The sequence below is a fragment of the Silurus meridionalis genome, chromosome 24 (assembly GCF_014805685.1).
Source record: "Silurus meridionalis isolate SWU-2019-XX chromosome 24, ASM1480568v1, whole genome shotgun sequence".
Lineage (NCBI taxonomy): Eukaryota > Metazoa > Chordata > Actinopteri > Siluriformes > Siluridae > Silurus > Silurus meridionalis.
In genome coordinates, this window is record NC_060907.1 from 10,577,478 (window position 1) to 10,594,708 (window position 17,231).

A 17,231-nucleotide genomic window follows, 5' to 3' on the forward strand; every position below is an offset into this window, starting at 1 on the left:
TACAGGCTGCTGCTCACTTGATCATATGTCTCATTGAGTTACTGAAAAGGTGTGTGTGGGAGAGAGAGAGAGGGAGAGAGAGAGAGAGAGAAGAGAGTGGAGTTTTTTACAGAAAAGTAGTCAGTTAGATGATCATTTAACTCTTAATACATTAGATTCAATTCACTGTATTATAGGATTAAAATAATGAGTAGATTATTATCAGATGCATTTATGGGAACCTTTTGGTCTTAAGCTGTGGCCTGGTTTTTGTTTTTGTTTGTTTTTGTTTTTTTTGCAGAATGACAGTGAAGATTGAAATCTACATCGAAAAGCCTTAGCCGATCATTTCATTTCATTCCGACTCCTTTCTTCAGATATGATAGGATGAAATAAAAATGATGGCTTACACCGAAAAGGAAACAGGAGAACAACAGGAGACTGCCACAAAGAGAGAAAATTCGGTGGGCAAGGTAAGAAAAAGAAAATTCTACAATTTTTTTAAGCAAAAGTGTTTCAACAATAGAATAAGCAAATACAAAAATACTCTGTTTGTAAATCAACTAAATCTCAATGAGATAAAATAGGTGTAAGAATCGAAGAAAAATCATAAAAAGGAATTCATTTGATGATGCAGTGTAGTGAGAATACGTCCCTCAATTTAAAACAAATGTGACTTTAAATGGATAATTCTAAATACATGTATGTTTTAATTCCATCCATTATAATTACATACCAAATTGCATATTGACACGTGTTTCTATGAAAACAAAAATTTTACGCAAAGTTGACCTGCACAAGGGTATTTAATGACACTATTCTTTAGGTTATCACTTGTATAAATCATTATTGCAAAAATCTTGTAAACTTATTAACTGTTTTTTCCACAACAAACAATATAAAACAGCATGAATTTTATATTAAAAACAAAAAGGTTCCACTCACAAACCAGGTTATTATCCTTTATTTATTACCACAACACTATAAAATTGTTGATTTTGATTGGTCAGGTGTTGATTCTTTTTTTTCATAACTGCTGTTCTGACAGTAGTGGCGATTTATGCACTCTTTATACTCTGATAAATATCTGTGATGAAATGTTTATTTATTATTTTTTAAATGAATCTTCGGTGTCTGGGTTTTGTACCAATCATATGTGTGGCATTTAAAAAAGAAAAAGTAAAGAGACTGCTATATCCTGCATTTCAGACTGTTTTTTTCTGCCTTATTGACTTAAAGAAAAGAAAAAGTAAGACAGTGAAGGGAATGAATGTTAATAGCTGTTCTCATGTAGATTCATGATTCAGTCAAAATGCCATATTTTCACATAAAAACGTGAATAATTATATTGCTTTCCACATCTAGGCATCATGTATACAGTTGGATTCAACCAAATAGATCTGTAATATATGTTGCCTCACATTAAACCTGGTGATTGATCTATAAAAGAAAACATTAGGTTTGGTGACAACAATTATGAGGACATTTAGACCCAGTAGTGTTAATAGTTTACACTCACATTCCTTGCCACTAATATACACACCTGATCACATTCCAGACCTCTGCTAAGGAAGTGGTAGAGTCAGGTCAGTTTGAGGCAGATACAGAGAGTGAGGACCTACCGAACATCAGGACCCCCAGTGTGATCTACGTGAGCCCCTTCAGCAGTTCAGTAGATGGCTGGCGGACTTCCAGACCCTCGCAGAACTTCGACCCCAACACCCATGACCCACATGTTCCTGTTGGCCTGCCTTCTGAGGCATCGCATCCTCTCCCCATCTACAATACACGCACCATTAAGACCTCTTATATTTCACATCGGACGTCCATCATTAAAGTGCGGCCCTTTGTTCATGGTATGTGAAATGGACTTTTGGTACTCTGTGTAAAACAAAGGGACTTATAGTGTGCTTTGTACTTTATATTTATATGATTGTTTTTGCAGCTTTATATTTACTTATCCAATTACGTATATATAACTTAATACGATTTTGCCATTATTATCTTATATGGTATAAAATGGTTTGAAATAAAACTTTAACTCATGAATATGAAAAGAATGATAGCTGGCACATTTTTCATTAAAAGTGTTTTTGTTTTAAATTCCTGTCATATATAGACAAATTATTTATATGTCAAGCAAATTTTAAACAAGGCGGTATTTAATGATACAAATAACAACAAAAAACCCTAATAATACTTTTTAAACACATTGTAAAGTAGTACAAATAGCCAGTAATATTGAAAAATAAAAATAAATCATATTGCTTATTGTATTATTAAGTTTAGGAAGTATGTACTAATATGTACTATTCCAGGATAAGAGTATCCTTTGTTGTGACATAGAAGTGTACGAGGCATAAGTGGTTTTGAACCCTTTTAAAACATATTTGAATTTCTTTTTGTATCTGTCTGAAGGAGAAGACCTGTCAGACTCTCGGTTCATGTGCTGGTCAGACATACCACGCAAGCTGCTGATACTACTGATAATCATTTGTTTGTTAATCGCACTGACTCTGGTTCTAGGAATTGGACTTGGCGGTGAGTGTGACTTCCCTGTGAAAGACACTCTTTGGTGTCTTAGGACTATGAATATTTAATGATCTACACCCTGTGATTAAGCAGAACTGTCTGACATTTAAGGAGCAAAGTGAATTTAATTTTTATTTTAAATTGGTAATTCATTCAAAATGTCTGTATTTTGCGACATAGATGCATGTATGAGATAAAGGACGAAAAGAAGATAAGATAGGAAAATAAATGAAAATATAGGAAAAGAAAAGTAAAAGAAAGAAAGAAAGAAAGAAAAGAAAAGGAAAGGAAAAGAAAAGAAAGAAAAGAAAGAAAAGAAAGAAAAGAAAGAAAAGGAAAAGAAAAGAAAAAGGAAAGGAAAAGAAAAGAAAAGAAAGAAAAGAAAGAAAAGAAAGAAAAGGAAAAGAAAAGAAAATAAAGAAAAGAACAAAAAGAAAGAAAGAAAGAAAAGAAAGAAAAAGGAAAAGAAAGAAAAAAGAAAAGAAAAGAAAAGTGATTTATTTGTGCTTTTTTTTATAGTGGGTTTGAGTTGCACTGGAAAATTCCGCTGTGTGTCTTCAAATAAGTGTATCAGAAGATCTGCTGTCTGTGATGGAGTCAAAGACTGTGGCCAGGGGGAAGATGAACTCAACTGTGGTGAGCACACACACACACACACACACACACACACACACACACACACACACACACACACACACACATAGACACACACAGACACAGACACACACACAGAAACACATACAGTAAATAAAGGCGTTAATGTACTAAAGTTAAATGATTTAAAGCCTGTTTCAGACTTAATGTTCTAACTGCTCTCACAATACAGTAGTAAACTGAATTTACTCAGTCTATTAGTCTATTTTAATTAGCTTTTTTAATGAATTTTCTGTATTACCTTGCTCCCTAGATACATATCTTTATGACTTCAACTTGCACAAACAATTAGTCGAAACTGTTTAGGTAGGTGCAATTTAGTAATTCAGTCCTCACTGCTGTAGTCAGAGCTACTTCAGCTACACAGTAAGTGCACAAATGATGAACATATTAAAAGTGACAAAAGGGGGTAGGATTCAGTTTAAAAAGGTTAATGAGATAACTGAAATGAGTCTGGATTTGCTTGTTAGAATACGTTATATTAGAATACTTTAATGTTTTTCTGTAATGTTTTTCAAAGTGAAGATTAAAAAATATAAAGCATGCAGAATGCAACATGAGTTCAGAGACGAACATCTAATGGAGCTACAGGCTTTATAAATTAAAGAAAATGTCAACCACCACTAATCCTAATAAAAACGCATCTATCGCCATGTTTGAAATGAGAAAGCTTCATCTAGTGCTTGTTTTTTTTGTAAGTGAGGCTTTGAAGGGAATGCTAAAAGGATGAACTATATATATATATATATATATATATATATATATATATATATATATATATATATATATATATAGTTTACACATCTTTTACCACAATAATATAAGAAATATGTGAGTCATGTAGGAGGCTCTTACATACCTGCTGTCCTTTTAACTACCACCATTTTTCATCTCTGCTTTCATTAGTGCGTGTGAGTGGGAGGCACTCCATCCTGCAGATTCACAGTAAAGGAATATGGAGCTCGGTGTGCTGGGAGAACTGGAGTGCCAGTCTGGGATTTTCTGCCTGCAAACAGCTCGGATACAACAGGTGCAGTAGCGAATGCAAAGCAAGGCAAATGGTCCCAAGTGTAGAAAACTATACTTTCAACTATGCAATGTTAAGTGTAGAGTTTTTTAGATAAAGCATTTTTTATATATATATCAACCTTATTCCATGATATATAACATTTAGCACACTGCTAAGCATGAAAAATGAATAGACTCCTGACTGCTACATCCCACAATCCAACACACGTAATACACTTTATACCTCCAATATGAGTATTCAGCAGCCTTGTTGTTCTGCAGTTGATTAAAATATGAGAGATTGGCTTCTTTATTCTTTCTTTTTTTTTTTTTTTTTACCACACAAACTAATCAGCAAAAAAACTCAGATCCATGCATGTTTATTCTTCTTTGGCCCAATTAAGCTTAAAGCTTTTATATCCCAGTCAAGTAGAATATTTTGTACATTTTCTTTTCACCAATACACTCACCCGGGACATTGTTATCCATGTTTTTCATTCTGTTATCCAATTATCTAGTTTAAATTAAAAGCTCACTGCTCATTGGTTACTAATTCAGACCAATAATATTTCAGAGCTGCTTTCAATTCTTTGTTTTTCTGTTAAAGTTTTCACTTGATATTTATGCTCTTCAAAGGCCCCCTAGTGACCAGGAGCCAGTATAGTCCCATCATTATCCATCACTAAGCCCACCAGTGGCTGTTTTGAAATAATTTAGGATCCATAAGAGTTTAAATACTAGCTAAGATTCTTAATCACTGAACAACAAGTGTCCTATAATTGTTCCAAATAATACAACAAACCTCTTTCTGTAATATGAAGTGATTTTAGTGTCCTAGCAGTTTGTATCAGGAAATCTGATACAAAAGAAACAAACCAATCTTATAAGGAGTTATCAAGCACTGATAAGGTGGCATTTAACACACTGAGCAGCCGTGTTTCTGCAGTTCCCATGACATTGTTCTTATTTAGATGTATGGATCTATTTCTTGGAAGACAAACCAAACAGTCACACCTCCAAACACAATGACAGTCCCAGGTTGGGTTTCTCCAGCTGAGTCTTGCTTTTTCCAAATGTTTCTAATTAAAACATTTTAACTCCAAACAGGGATTCCTCTTTATGGCACTTTCTCTTCCTGAGGTTTCCTTCTGTATTTCTTAGTTTGTGTGTGTGTACAGTATGTGTGTCGGCATAATACAGTCATTTTATCCCCAAAGCCACCATTAACTGGTTCATTAATCCTATTAAACTCAGTCTGGCATTAAATGAAGGAGAAAACCATGGCAAACACGTTCACTCCAGAAGTAGGTCAAGATGTTTATTTTATCCATCAACAGCTTTTTGTTCTTCTGTTCCATTTAAAATTAAAAATTGTTTATTTTAATTTTTCCATTAAACAATGCATTTGTGGTTCATTGCTTTCACGCAAGCATTACGGTACCAAACACAAGCAAAAGTTGATTTGCTTCTATTCAACCTCCTACTTACAGTGCCTGAAGACAGCTGCATACAACTAATGAGAGTTCCTGAATTATTATGCATTTTTATATTAAATGTGTCAATCAAAATGCTGTCAAATAGAGTTATATGTTCAATGTACTTATTCTCAAATGATCCTGTCTTTCTGCAGTTATGTGAATTCCACTTCGATTCCTTTCTCTTCTGTCGAGTCAGCGTTCAAGAAAAGCATAGTGTCGATAAGTTCCCGCTTTCCGATACATCACCAAACCTTCAAAATTCACAACAGCTCCATTCTCAGGTACATCCTAATTTACTACGTTACAACACGAGTCATAAGGATTAAATGTATTCAAAAATATTTTACCACAAAAAAAATTTACTGTTTCTCCAGAACGGTTGGATGCACATCTGGGTTGCTCACGGTTCTTAAATGTATAGGTGAGATCAGTGTGTTTATGTATGTGCGCCTTTAAGGCTAATTTATTATGTGGGCTAGAGTGCCTCTATAACTAGCTTCCAGTTATATCGTTATAGTTATAGTGGTTCATATTAAATAGAGTAACCCCAAATAATTCAGTAACCACAATACTAATTACACTGTTGGACAAACATTTGTACTTTGTATGTGCTTTTTGAACGTCCCATTACAATCCGTATTTGCTGTTATAACAGCCTCCACTCCTCTGGGAAGATGATCCACCATATTTTTTTTAGTATGTTAGAGGAGATTTGTGCTCATTCAGTAACGTCAAGTGCTGATGTGGGTTGAGGAGGCCTGGGATGGAGTCAGCAATGTTCAGCAGGGTTGAAGTCAGAGCTCTATAGGAGGCCACTCAAGATCTTAAACTAATGTAAACCAATGTAAATCATATTTTCATAGTGCTGGCTTTGTGCACAGGGCATCGTCATGCTGGAGCAGGTTTGGGTCTCCTAGTTCAAAGAAATTTTTATTTCTACCACATACAAAGACATCCTATACATGTGTGTGCATCCAACAGTGTAGTAACAGTTTGGGGAAGAACCACATATGACTGGAAATGTAAGGTGTCCCAATACTTTTTTCCAGTGTAGCATACAGTTGTGTTCAAAATTATTCAACCCCCACTGAAATTGATTGTTTTGGTCGGTTTGACATTGATTATGATCATTCAGTCATCCTGCTTACAATTAAATCAAAGAGGCACGTGTAGGTCAGACAAATATAACATAACATTTATAATGAAATAACCACAAATGTCTTTTCTGAGCTCACATCATTATCAGTTTTATTCAACCCCCAAGTGACATTCAATCTTAGTACTTAGTACAACATCCTTTTACAGTAATAACAGCTTTTAAACGTGAAGCATAGCTTGACACAAGTGTCTTGCAGCGATCTACGGGTATCTTCGCCATTCATCATGGGCAAAAGCCTCCAGTTCAGTCACATTCTTAGGCTTGCACTGCAACTGCTTTCTTTAAGTCCCACCAGAGGTTCTCAATCGGATTTAAGTCTGGTGACTGCGATGGCCACTTCAAAATGTTCCAGCCTTTAATCTGCAACCATGCTCTAGTGGACTTGGAGGTATGCTTGGGATCATTGTCCTGTTGAAAGGTCCAACGCCTTCCAAGCCTCAGGTTTGTGACGGACTGCATCACATTGTCATCCAATATCTCCTGGTACTGAAGAGAATTCATGGTACCTTGCACACGCTGAAGCTTCCCAGTACCTGCAGAAGCAAAACAGCCCCAAAGCATGATTGACCCCCCGCCATGCTTCACAGTAGGCAAGGTGTTCTTTTCTTCATAGGCCTTGTTCTTCCTCCTCCAAACATAGCGTTGATCCATGGGCCCAAACAGTTCTAATTTTGTTTCATCAGTCCACAGAACACTATCCCAAAACTTCTGTGGTTTGTCCACATGACTTTTGGCATACTGCAGTTGACTCTTCTTATTCTTTGGGGACAGCAAGGGGGTGCGCCTGGGAGTTCTGGCATGGAGGCCTTCATTACGCAGGGTGCGCCGTATTGTCTGAGCAGAAACTTCAGTACCCACATCTGACAAATCTTTTCTCAGTTCCTCAGCAGTCACACGGGGACTTTTCTCCACTCTACGCTTCAGGTAGCGCACAGCAGTCGAAGTCAGCATCTTCTTTCTGCCACGACCAGGTAGCGTTTCAACAGTGCCCTTTGCCTTGAATTTGCGAATGATGCTTCCTATGGTGTCTCTTGGTATGTTTAACATCTTTGCAATCTTCTTATAGCCATTGCCCTTCCTGTGAAGAGTAATCACCTGTTCTCTTGTCTTCCTGGACCATTCTCTTGACCTCACCATGTTTGTAACCACACCAGTAAATGTCTAGAAGGAGCTGAGTATCACAGTCATTTTAAAGCTGCCTAATTGGTGCTTATTAGGCTTTATTGCTGCTCCCTGATATCCACAGGTGTTTTCAATACCTGATTGAAAACACTTCATTGAACCTCTGTTCTTCAGAGTGGTAGTCTTTAAGGGGTTGAATAATTATGTCAATGAAGAATTCACAAAAAAAACCTTTACTACTGTATTACAAAACTAATTGATGTCATTTTAGTTGCATATGGTTCTTTAAGAAGTCCTTGTAGGATTTCATTCTGAATACAATTACAAATGTACACTAAATTCCCTAAAACCATTTACAGCATTGGGGGTTGAATAATTTTGAACACAACTGTACATATTATTAGTTCATTTTGAATGAGCGACACTCTTCACCAAAAGTTGTATAACAATTGTCCTATCTGTGTAGAGTGTGGTACCAGACCTGGTTTCAGGACCCGGATTGTTGGGGGAAATCTATCTTTCTCTGGGCAGTACCCGTGGCAGGTCAGTTTGCAGTACCAAAACCTGTTTCTCTGTGGAGGATCCCTAATAACCAACCAGTGGATAGTTACTGCAGCACACTGTGTATATGGGTAAGTACCACCACACACACCAACACCTACGCTAAATCTGTAGTTAAGGTTTATGAGTCCAGAGTTTTCCAAAGGTTTTAATGCATGTAGTCTACCTGCTCACTCAAATATCTAAGCTCTTATAGTTGCTGATAATGAATCACCAGTGTGAGATTAATTCTAATCAGAAAATCAGCAACTGTACAGTAATATATATTTACACAGCAGTATTTTGCACCTTTGTTCTAACAAGGGGGTTCGCTCAAATGTACAGGATTTTATTTGCATGTAGTCACTGAATAATACACCTTATTATTTGAAATTCTGAAAACAACAATTCCTTTCTCTTGTGTTATAGCTTTGCAAATCCAAATTTATGGACGGTTCGGGTGGGCATCACAGAGCAGCCTGTGAGTGGAGCAGCAGATTTCTCTGTGATGAAAATCTTCTTCAATAGTGCATATCATCCAGAAAGCCTCAGTTATGATATCGCTCTCGTTAGACTAAAGCAGCCACTCTCATTCAATGGTAAGGGCTTGCTTCTTATTTTAGAACCTAATAAAATCTCTGCTCTTGAATATCGTTACAGGTCAGGATGCTTTCACTGATCATTGCTAAACATGAAATGTATTGAACAGCATGTTCTGTACAATCTTTCACCTTACTGAATGAGTTGATCCGTTCCTACTCAGTACCTGATAGAAAGTGTTTACTTCTGCCTGTCAGGTCAAATACAGCCTATCTGTCTGCCTAATTACGATGAAGGATTCAGTTCCATGTGCTGGATATCAGGATGGGGAGCCACAAAAGTAAGGGGTGAGTTCTTGTTAATACTTTACATTTAAAAAGACTCTGATTTTCAGGGAGCAGGAAAGAATTCTTTTCGATATACAGTATATGACATACACTAATTGTAGTAAATCAGCCATGTGCTACTAATACAAATCGATCTCAGCCTCAATCTTTTCGGAAAATATCAGCATTTAGTTCTTTAAAAATGTCATACAGTCTTGAAGATGTGATTTAGACAGTATGACTTAGTGTGGTCTTAAACCTTCACATGAAGGCAGCCATGTTGTAGAAACAGGACATTTCTCTTCTTAAACACAGTCTAGCACCAAACTGGAAACAGTAGAAGTAAATGTTGGACCATAAACCTTTTTTTATTGCTTTACTAATTTTGGGGTAAATGGAAACTTGTGTAAAGTGGATTTTCTTTTCTCTAAGTCTTAATTAAAGTGAGGAAAATAAGTATTTGAACACCCTGCTATTTTGCAAGTTCTCTCACTTAGAAATCATGGAGGGGTCTGAAATTGTCATCGTAGGTGCAAGTCCACTGTGAGAGACATAATCTAAAAAAAAAATCCAGAAATCACAATATATAATTTTTTAAACTATTTATTTGTATGATACAGCTGCAAATAAGTATTTGAACACCTGTCTATCAGTTAGAATTCTGACCCTCAAAGACCTGTTAGTCTGCCTTTAAAATGTCCACCTCCACTACATTTATTATCCTAAATTAGATGCACCTGTTTGAGATCGTTAGCTGCATAAAGACACCTGTCCACCCCATACAATCAATAAGAATCCAACTACTAACATGGCCAAGACCAAAGAGCTGTCCAAAGACACTAGAGACAAAATTGTACACCTCCACAAGGCTGGAAAGGGCTACGGGGAAATTGCCAAGCAGCTTGGTGAAAAAAGGTCCACTGTTGGAGCAATCATTAGAAAATGGAAGAAGCTAAACATGACTGTCAATCTCTCTTGGACTGGGGCTCCATGCAAGATGTCACCTCGTGGGGTCTCAATGATCCTAAGGAAGGTGAGAAATCAGCCCAGAACTACACGGGAGGAGCTGGTCAATGACCTGAAAAGAGCTGGGACCACCGTTTCCAAGGTTACTGTTGGTAATACACTAAGACGTCATGGTTTGAAATCATGCATGGCACGGAAGGTTCCCCTGCTTAAACCAGCACATGTCCAGGCACGTCTTAAGTTTGCCAATGACCATTTGGATGATCCAGAGGAGTCCTGGGAGAAAGTCATGTGGTCAGATGAGACCAAAATATAACTTTTGGGTCATAATTCCACTAAACGTGTTTGGAGGAAGAAGAATGATGAGTACCATCCCAAGAACACTATCCCTACTGTAGAGCAGGAGGGTGGTAGCATCATGCTTTGGGGGTGTTTTTCTGCACATGGGACAGGGCGACTGCACTGTTTTAAGGAGAGGATGACCGGGGCCATGTATTGTGAGATTTTGGGGAACAACCTCCTTCCCTCAGTTAGAGCATTGTAGATGGGTCGAGGCTGGGTCTTCCAACATGACAATGACCCAAAGCACACAGCCAGGATAACCAAGGAGTGGCTCTGTAAGAAGCATATCAAGGTTCTGGCGTGGCCTAGCCAGTCTCCAGACCTAAACACAATAGAGAATCTTTGAAAGGAGCTCAAACTCTGTGTTTCTCAGCGACAGGCCAGAAACCTGACTGATCAAAAGAAGATCTGTGTGGAGGAGTGGGCCAAATTCCCTCCTGCAGTGTGTGCAAACCTGGTGAAAATCTACAGGAAACGTTTGACTTCTGTAATTGCAAACAAAGGCTACTGTACCAAATATTAACATTGACTTTCTCAGGTGTTCAAATACTTATTTTTAGCTGTATTATACAAATAAATAGTTAAAAAAATCATACATTGTGATTCCTGGATTTTCTTGTAGATTATGTCTCTCACAGTGGACATGCACCTACGATGACAATTTCAGACCCCTCCATGATTTCTAAGTGGGAGAACTTGCAAAAAAACAGGGTGTTCAAATACTTATTTTCCCCACTGTATATATAAATAATTCTTATTTATAGGTTGTTTACTAGTCTAAGAAAATAATTTTGGTAAATTTAGCTGTTAAAGCATCTTTAAATACTGTTTGTATAGGAGAGGTAAGTGTGGCGCTACACTCTGCTCTGGTTCCTCTCCTCTCTATTGAAGAATGTGGAATCCCAGGACTTTCAGCGTGGAACATATGTGCTGGGTATCTGTCAGGTGGAGCAGGAACATGCCAGGTATGATAACCGCATGACAGGTGTGATAATAACTAAGACAAGCAAGCATTTATAGTGTTTCATTAGGCATATATAAATATTTCACATATAAACCCCTAATATAACAGTTACTTAAAGCCAATATATTGCATATACAGTAATGTTCAAATATTTGTTTCATTAGAATAATAAAATACAAATTACCTTAGAGAAATTGCTAAGAGAACTGAAGCAGATTTGTGGTTACTTTAAATTGACAATTTTGTCCCTGGTTACTCGTTATAGCCTGTACTTTATATGTGCAATTGTTTGTTTTCATTTCTTTTCAAACCCTAACCCTAACCCTAACCCTCCATTTAACATTTGCATCTGTTCAAAGTCTACTAACAATATTCAATTAAAATAGATCTGTTTTATTGAAACATATCTATATAATAAATTATATGGATGTACATGTTTGTTAGGGGGACAGTGGGGGTCCACTGGCCTGTCAAGGCTCTGTGTGGAAGCTGGCAGGAGCAGCAAGCTGGGCTCAGGGCTGTGGAAAACTGAACAACCCAGGAGTTTACACCAGTGTAACCTACGCTCTTCCATGGATACACCAGACTATGGAGGTAAGACTGAGGACAGCTTTATATATTCTTTATAGCTTTATACTTCCTATACTGACTAATGAAAATGTCAATTTTGTTATTGTGTGATGGCCCAAAATATATTTGCACTACATTTTCCCCTCTGACACTGACAGTATCCAAGGATGACCCAAAGCATTTTAATTTCCAATATGTATTTTAGAGAATTTGCCTATGCTATAAACTATTGTTTATTTGTCAACCAGTACCACCTTAAATAAGTATATAGTTGCATTGAATGCATGAAAAATCATTGAAACAAGTTCACCCTTTATCAATTACATTCATACTATAAACATACTATTATAACAGTATTCAAAGACACTGGAAACTTCTTACACAAATGTAAAATAATTAATTTTTTAGGTCTTATGTTCTTGTTTCAAACACAACTTTTGTTCAAATCTTTTAACTAGAACACAGTGTACTCTTACATCTTAGTTTCCAAAATTAAAGTGTTACACTTGGAAGTGTCCAAACTGCATAATACAAGCCATGTGAACAAATACTATAGACCATAATGACAAAGAAAAAAACAAAGAAACTAAACGCAAAGTGAGTTCTTCAGTAGACAAGCAACATGAGAACAGTAGTTAAGTGTTTGCCACATGGCTGAGCAGACAGATGAAAGTTAAACACGTTTGTGGGTGTCTCAGGGGCCTTGAGTGAGCTAGCCTGGACAGCATGAGTTATTGCTGTCTTTCATATGATGGCAGCTGAAATTGATTCTCCTTCCCCTCTTCCAAATTTATCATGCTACTCGCTCTCTGTCCCAGTTGGCCTGGCTGACAGCTGCAGTTTAGTCACAACTCTTCCAAGCACTGATACCGACTTTTAATATGCTCAGTTTGTAGTGGTCAGTAATAGACATAATAAACTGCACAGCTTTGATGTAAAATAGGAAAGTGGACATTCAGTAAATACAGAAAATGCAATAGATGTGGAATAACATTAAATAAATAAAAAATAATGTACATTTTCTCAGTCTGCCGTTTAAAACTTTAGTTGTTAATGTGCTGATTCATGATCTGCACCAATGTTCACAATAATACTGTTCTCAAGGATCAAGGGTTCTGACCCTGAATTAAGAATAAAGTAGAAAACCAATTTACAGAAATTCAAAATGTCTTAAGGCAGTTACTCAACTCTTAATAAATATTTCAAAGTTGTACAAGAAAAAAGCAGCCATGTCTGTAGACTGTAGACGATGTACACTATATGGACAGAAGAACTGGGACACCTGACTTTCCCAGTCACATGTGGTTCTTTCTGAAAATGTTATCACATAGTTAAAGGCACACAATTATATCAGATGTCTTTGGATGTAGTAGCATTACATTTTCCATTTACTTGAACTAGAAGACCGAAACATGTTTAAACATGACAATACCCCTGTGCACAAAGCAAACTCCATGAAGACATGCTTTGTATGTGTTGAAGTGGAAGATCTCCTGACTATAGAGCTCTGACTTTAAACCTGCTGAACATCTTTGGGATATATTGAAACTCTGACTACACCCCAGGCCTCCTTAACTCACCAACATCAACTTTACTAACACCCGTGAATCTGAATGAGCACAAACCTCCATAAGCACACTTCAAAATCTAGTGGAACATCTTCTCAGAAGAGTGGAGGGAATTATAAGAGCAAATAGGAACTATATGTTAAATGCAATGTTCAAAAAGTACATTCCATACTTATGACCAGATGGCACACACACATTTGGATATATACTGTATATCTGCAATAAGAGTTGATCGAAAATTTCTCATATTCAGAGTCAAATTACGCATGATTGCAGCTGATTTTTTTAAACACCATCTGGTCGTTATCTCAAATTCAGTGCAACTTACACTCCTATTCTTGGATGTCAGGAGTGAAACCTAATGTGGTATTCTGCTGTTTGTGGTCCATCTTCCTCAAGGGTACAATGTGACATGTTTTCAGGGATGCTGTTCTGTTTTCCACGGTTGTAAAGAACAGTTATCGGAGTTAAAATTCCTGTCAGCGTAGAAACAAGTGTGACTGTTTTACTCTCCCAGCAAAAATTTGTTTCTGCCTGCAAACCTACAAAACGTTTTCTGTATTTTTTTGCATCATTTTGTATAAACTCTAGATAGTGTTGTGTGTGAATAATTCAAGATCAATAGTTTCTGAAAAAGAAAAAAAATCATCAGTTAAATACCAATTTAATCCATCAAAATATCTGTCCTTAGAATGCATGCTTGATAAAGACTGGGTTTAGATAAACACTGGTGTACTCCCTGAATAATTAGATTAGACCTGTAAAAGTGAACAACTTAAAAACAATACCTCTCAGACCCATGCCAATAAAATACTTCTTTCTTCCCTTAGAAAGAAGAGGAACAAATCATATGAGCAGCATTTCTGCACAGACCACTAAATTCTCTTCATCTCTTCATCTGTTGGAAGTGTACCAGCACTCTGACATGGATTGGGCTGTTTTACGGAACAGTTACACAAGCTAAACTGAGGCACAATCCCACTTTATATGCTTTATGAGCACTAAAGCTGTTTTGCTGTGTGCTGCAAATGTGAGTATTAGCATAGTTTTAAGTTCCTAAAATGTATGAGTAATATATTGTACTTCTATATTTATTTATTGCATCCACACATTTGTTTCTATTTATTTTTTCCTTCATAACTAAAGGTCAGATCTTGAACACTTGCCAGTTTTTGTAGTAGAATCAAAGACAAAAACAAAATGTCTTTCAGGAGAGAGTACAGACATACAGCAGAGGTTGGCATGAATCATGTTATTATTAGCCATGTAGTAGCCTGCTAGCTAACTAACAGTATGGAAGAGATAGTAATTATAAGTCAAAGTTTGGCTAAATCATGCCAGAAGCTGGTTTTTTTTTTTTTTTTTTGTGTTTTGCAGATATTGATGTCTCTTGCAGCATCTTTGCTTTTATAACAAAAAATGTTTCATTTCACACCAGCCATGTTAGAAAGGAGTATAAATTGAGTCGTCACATTGTGCTGCTTTGAGCGAACAAGCTTGTCATACTTTAGTTTTGAATTGTGCTAGTCGTTCTTTTATAGCCTAGTTCATTAGCTTTCCAGGCAATAAAATCACAGGCTGGGCAAGTACAGTAATCCCCCAGTTACGTTCCAAAACTACCCGCGATAAACAAAAAAACGCGATAAACGGACGCCAACCCCCAAAATATAAAATATATTTTTATTAATAAATGTCATAATTTCAACATAAAACTTCATTAAAATAACTCCCTAAAGTTTTGTGGTCTATCGATAAGGCGGGGGATTACTGTATATTACATCTCATCATATTATATATATACAAAAAAAAACAAACAAAATCCTTAGATAATTCCCTAGCTCACTTCTATGCTAATGTTAACTGGCATTTCAGCAACCCGTAAGAGTGAATATAGCTCGTTATGAAGCGTATTTACACTGGAAAAACAGATTTTTTTTTTAATAGTATTTTCTAAAACAAAACTTTATTTCGAACATTTCCTTTTTTTTTTTTACAAACATAGAAAAGTAATCTTGTATTTTTGGACCTTTTTTTTTTTTTAAAGTGAATAGCCATGCTTTTTTTTCTTTTTCTTTTCAACTATAAACTGTAAACCATCAAAATAAACAACGAGCAAAGGCTCTTTACTCAATGATTGAGTTTATTAAAAAACAGAGAAAGGCAAACATGAGCACGAGTGTGAAAAGCAGCTCGAGTGGCTTAAAAAGAGTTCAATTTTCAATTTCACCTGAAAAATGTTTCTAATAATAAATGAAGGCTATTAGGGGCACATTAGCATTATGCCCATATTCATTCGTTGTTAGCCAAGTCCTGTTAGCATCGCATATTCAGGTGAGGTGTTCGGTTTATAAAGCTCAGAACGGAAACATGCAGCATGTGGAAATCCACCATGCAAAACTAAGGTCAGATCAGTGCTGATCTTTTCACCACACACAGCAACGGCTGAAAAAATTAGTCCACACGGTCATTACAAAGCCTTAGAGAAAATCTAAAAACAAAACAAAAAACTCAATCCAAGAAATCTCATACAAACAGAAGAATTTCAGAAAATAAAATGGTAAGATTTGACAAGATGCAGTCAAAAAACGGCAACTAGAACAACAACAAGAACGAAAAAATATATATATCGGCTACAGTTTTATTGAACGTGATATGGAGCATACCAGGAGTGAAGGATTTAAGAAACTCAAAACTGGCCAACTGTAAATTTTTTTCTTTTTAGTGTACATTGTGCAACTTCACACATTGTCTGTAGGCCTACATGTTTTCTACTGTAAAGTATAACAATGCTTGGAAATAATAGTGTATTTTTTTATTTCTTTACAGCAATAAAGTACAAACCCATGCAATAAATCTTTACATACTCAAAACACTAATTGTCTCAGCTCAGGTGTGGTGGAAAAAAGGTACGAAATGTTTCATTGCAATAATGGAGATAAATATAGAAAAGGTGATTTTGTTCTTAATCAAGAACCTCGATCTGAATCTTATGGACTGTTTATGATATGCATCCTAAAAAATGTACCAGCTTCCCATTTTGAAATCGTATTTGATAAAATAAAAAAAACAATGGGTTCTAATTCTGTTTTTACCACACCTTTGTCGACTTTCCCTGCCTCCAGCACATGAATGGCCTTTAGCAGTAAAAGAGCAAGAAAGTATAACCTGGAGCTGATGAGTGCTTGCTTTTCTTGCAGCACTTCCTCTACTGCAATGCAGAAAAAATGATTAAAGATTGAGAAAATGAAAAGATTTGCCAAATACGGCTTACATTTTTTAAAATTTAGTTGTGATGGATATACATTTGCTGTTACGTTTCTATTTTGTTGTAAAAAATGATACCAGAAGAATTTAATATATTATGTACTATGTACTTAGAATGTACTTTTTCTTTCTCCTCAACACATAAAGGAGAAGTTTGTAATTTTTTAAGTTATATTTTTGTTTAAATACCTCTTTACAAAAAAAGGTAATTAAAAATTT

The 17,231-nt window shown here is 36.2% G+C and overlaps 1 protein-coding gene across 1 annotated transcript; it reads left to right on the forward strand.

The window, feature by feature from the left end:
* The first annotated feature begins 380 nt into the window (after positions 1–380).
* Positions 381–14,991, forward strand: LOC124378615 (transmembrane protease serine 3). Its single transcript, XM_046838347.1, has 12 exons — positions 381–452; positions 1,538–1,835; positions 2,398–2,520; positions 4,072–4,195; positions 5,804–5,932; positions 6,026–6,072; positions 8,399–8,564; positions 8,902–9,071; positions 9,270–9,359; positions 11,484–11,611; positions 12,055–12,204; positions 14,579–14,991. The coding sequence occupies exons 1-12, from the start codon at positions 381–383 to the stop codon at positions 14,600–14,602; spliced, it is 1,521 nt and encodes a 506-aa protein (XP_046694303.1). The 3' UTR covers positions 14,603–14,991.
* Positions 14,992–17,231: the final 2,240 nt, after the last annotated feature.

What these genes read in the sequence shown, in the direction of transcription:
- LOC124378615 (XM_046838347.1), top strand. Translation starts at nt 381, where the DNA reads ATGGCTTACACCGAAAAGGAAACAGGAGAACAACAGGAGACTGCCACA. An exon ending in GCAGCCACTCTCATTCAATG is followed by an intron (nt 9,072 to 9,269) that starts GTAAGGGCTTGC and finishes TCTGCCTGTCAG; the next exon opens with GTCAAATACAGCCTATCTGT. An exon ending in GGATACACCAGACTATGGAG is followed by an intron (nt 12,205 to 14,578) that starts GTAAGACTGAGG and finishes TTCTTCCCTTAG; the next exon opens with AAAGAAGAGGAACAAATCAT.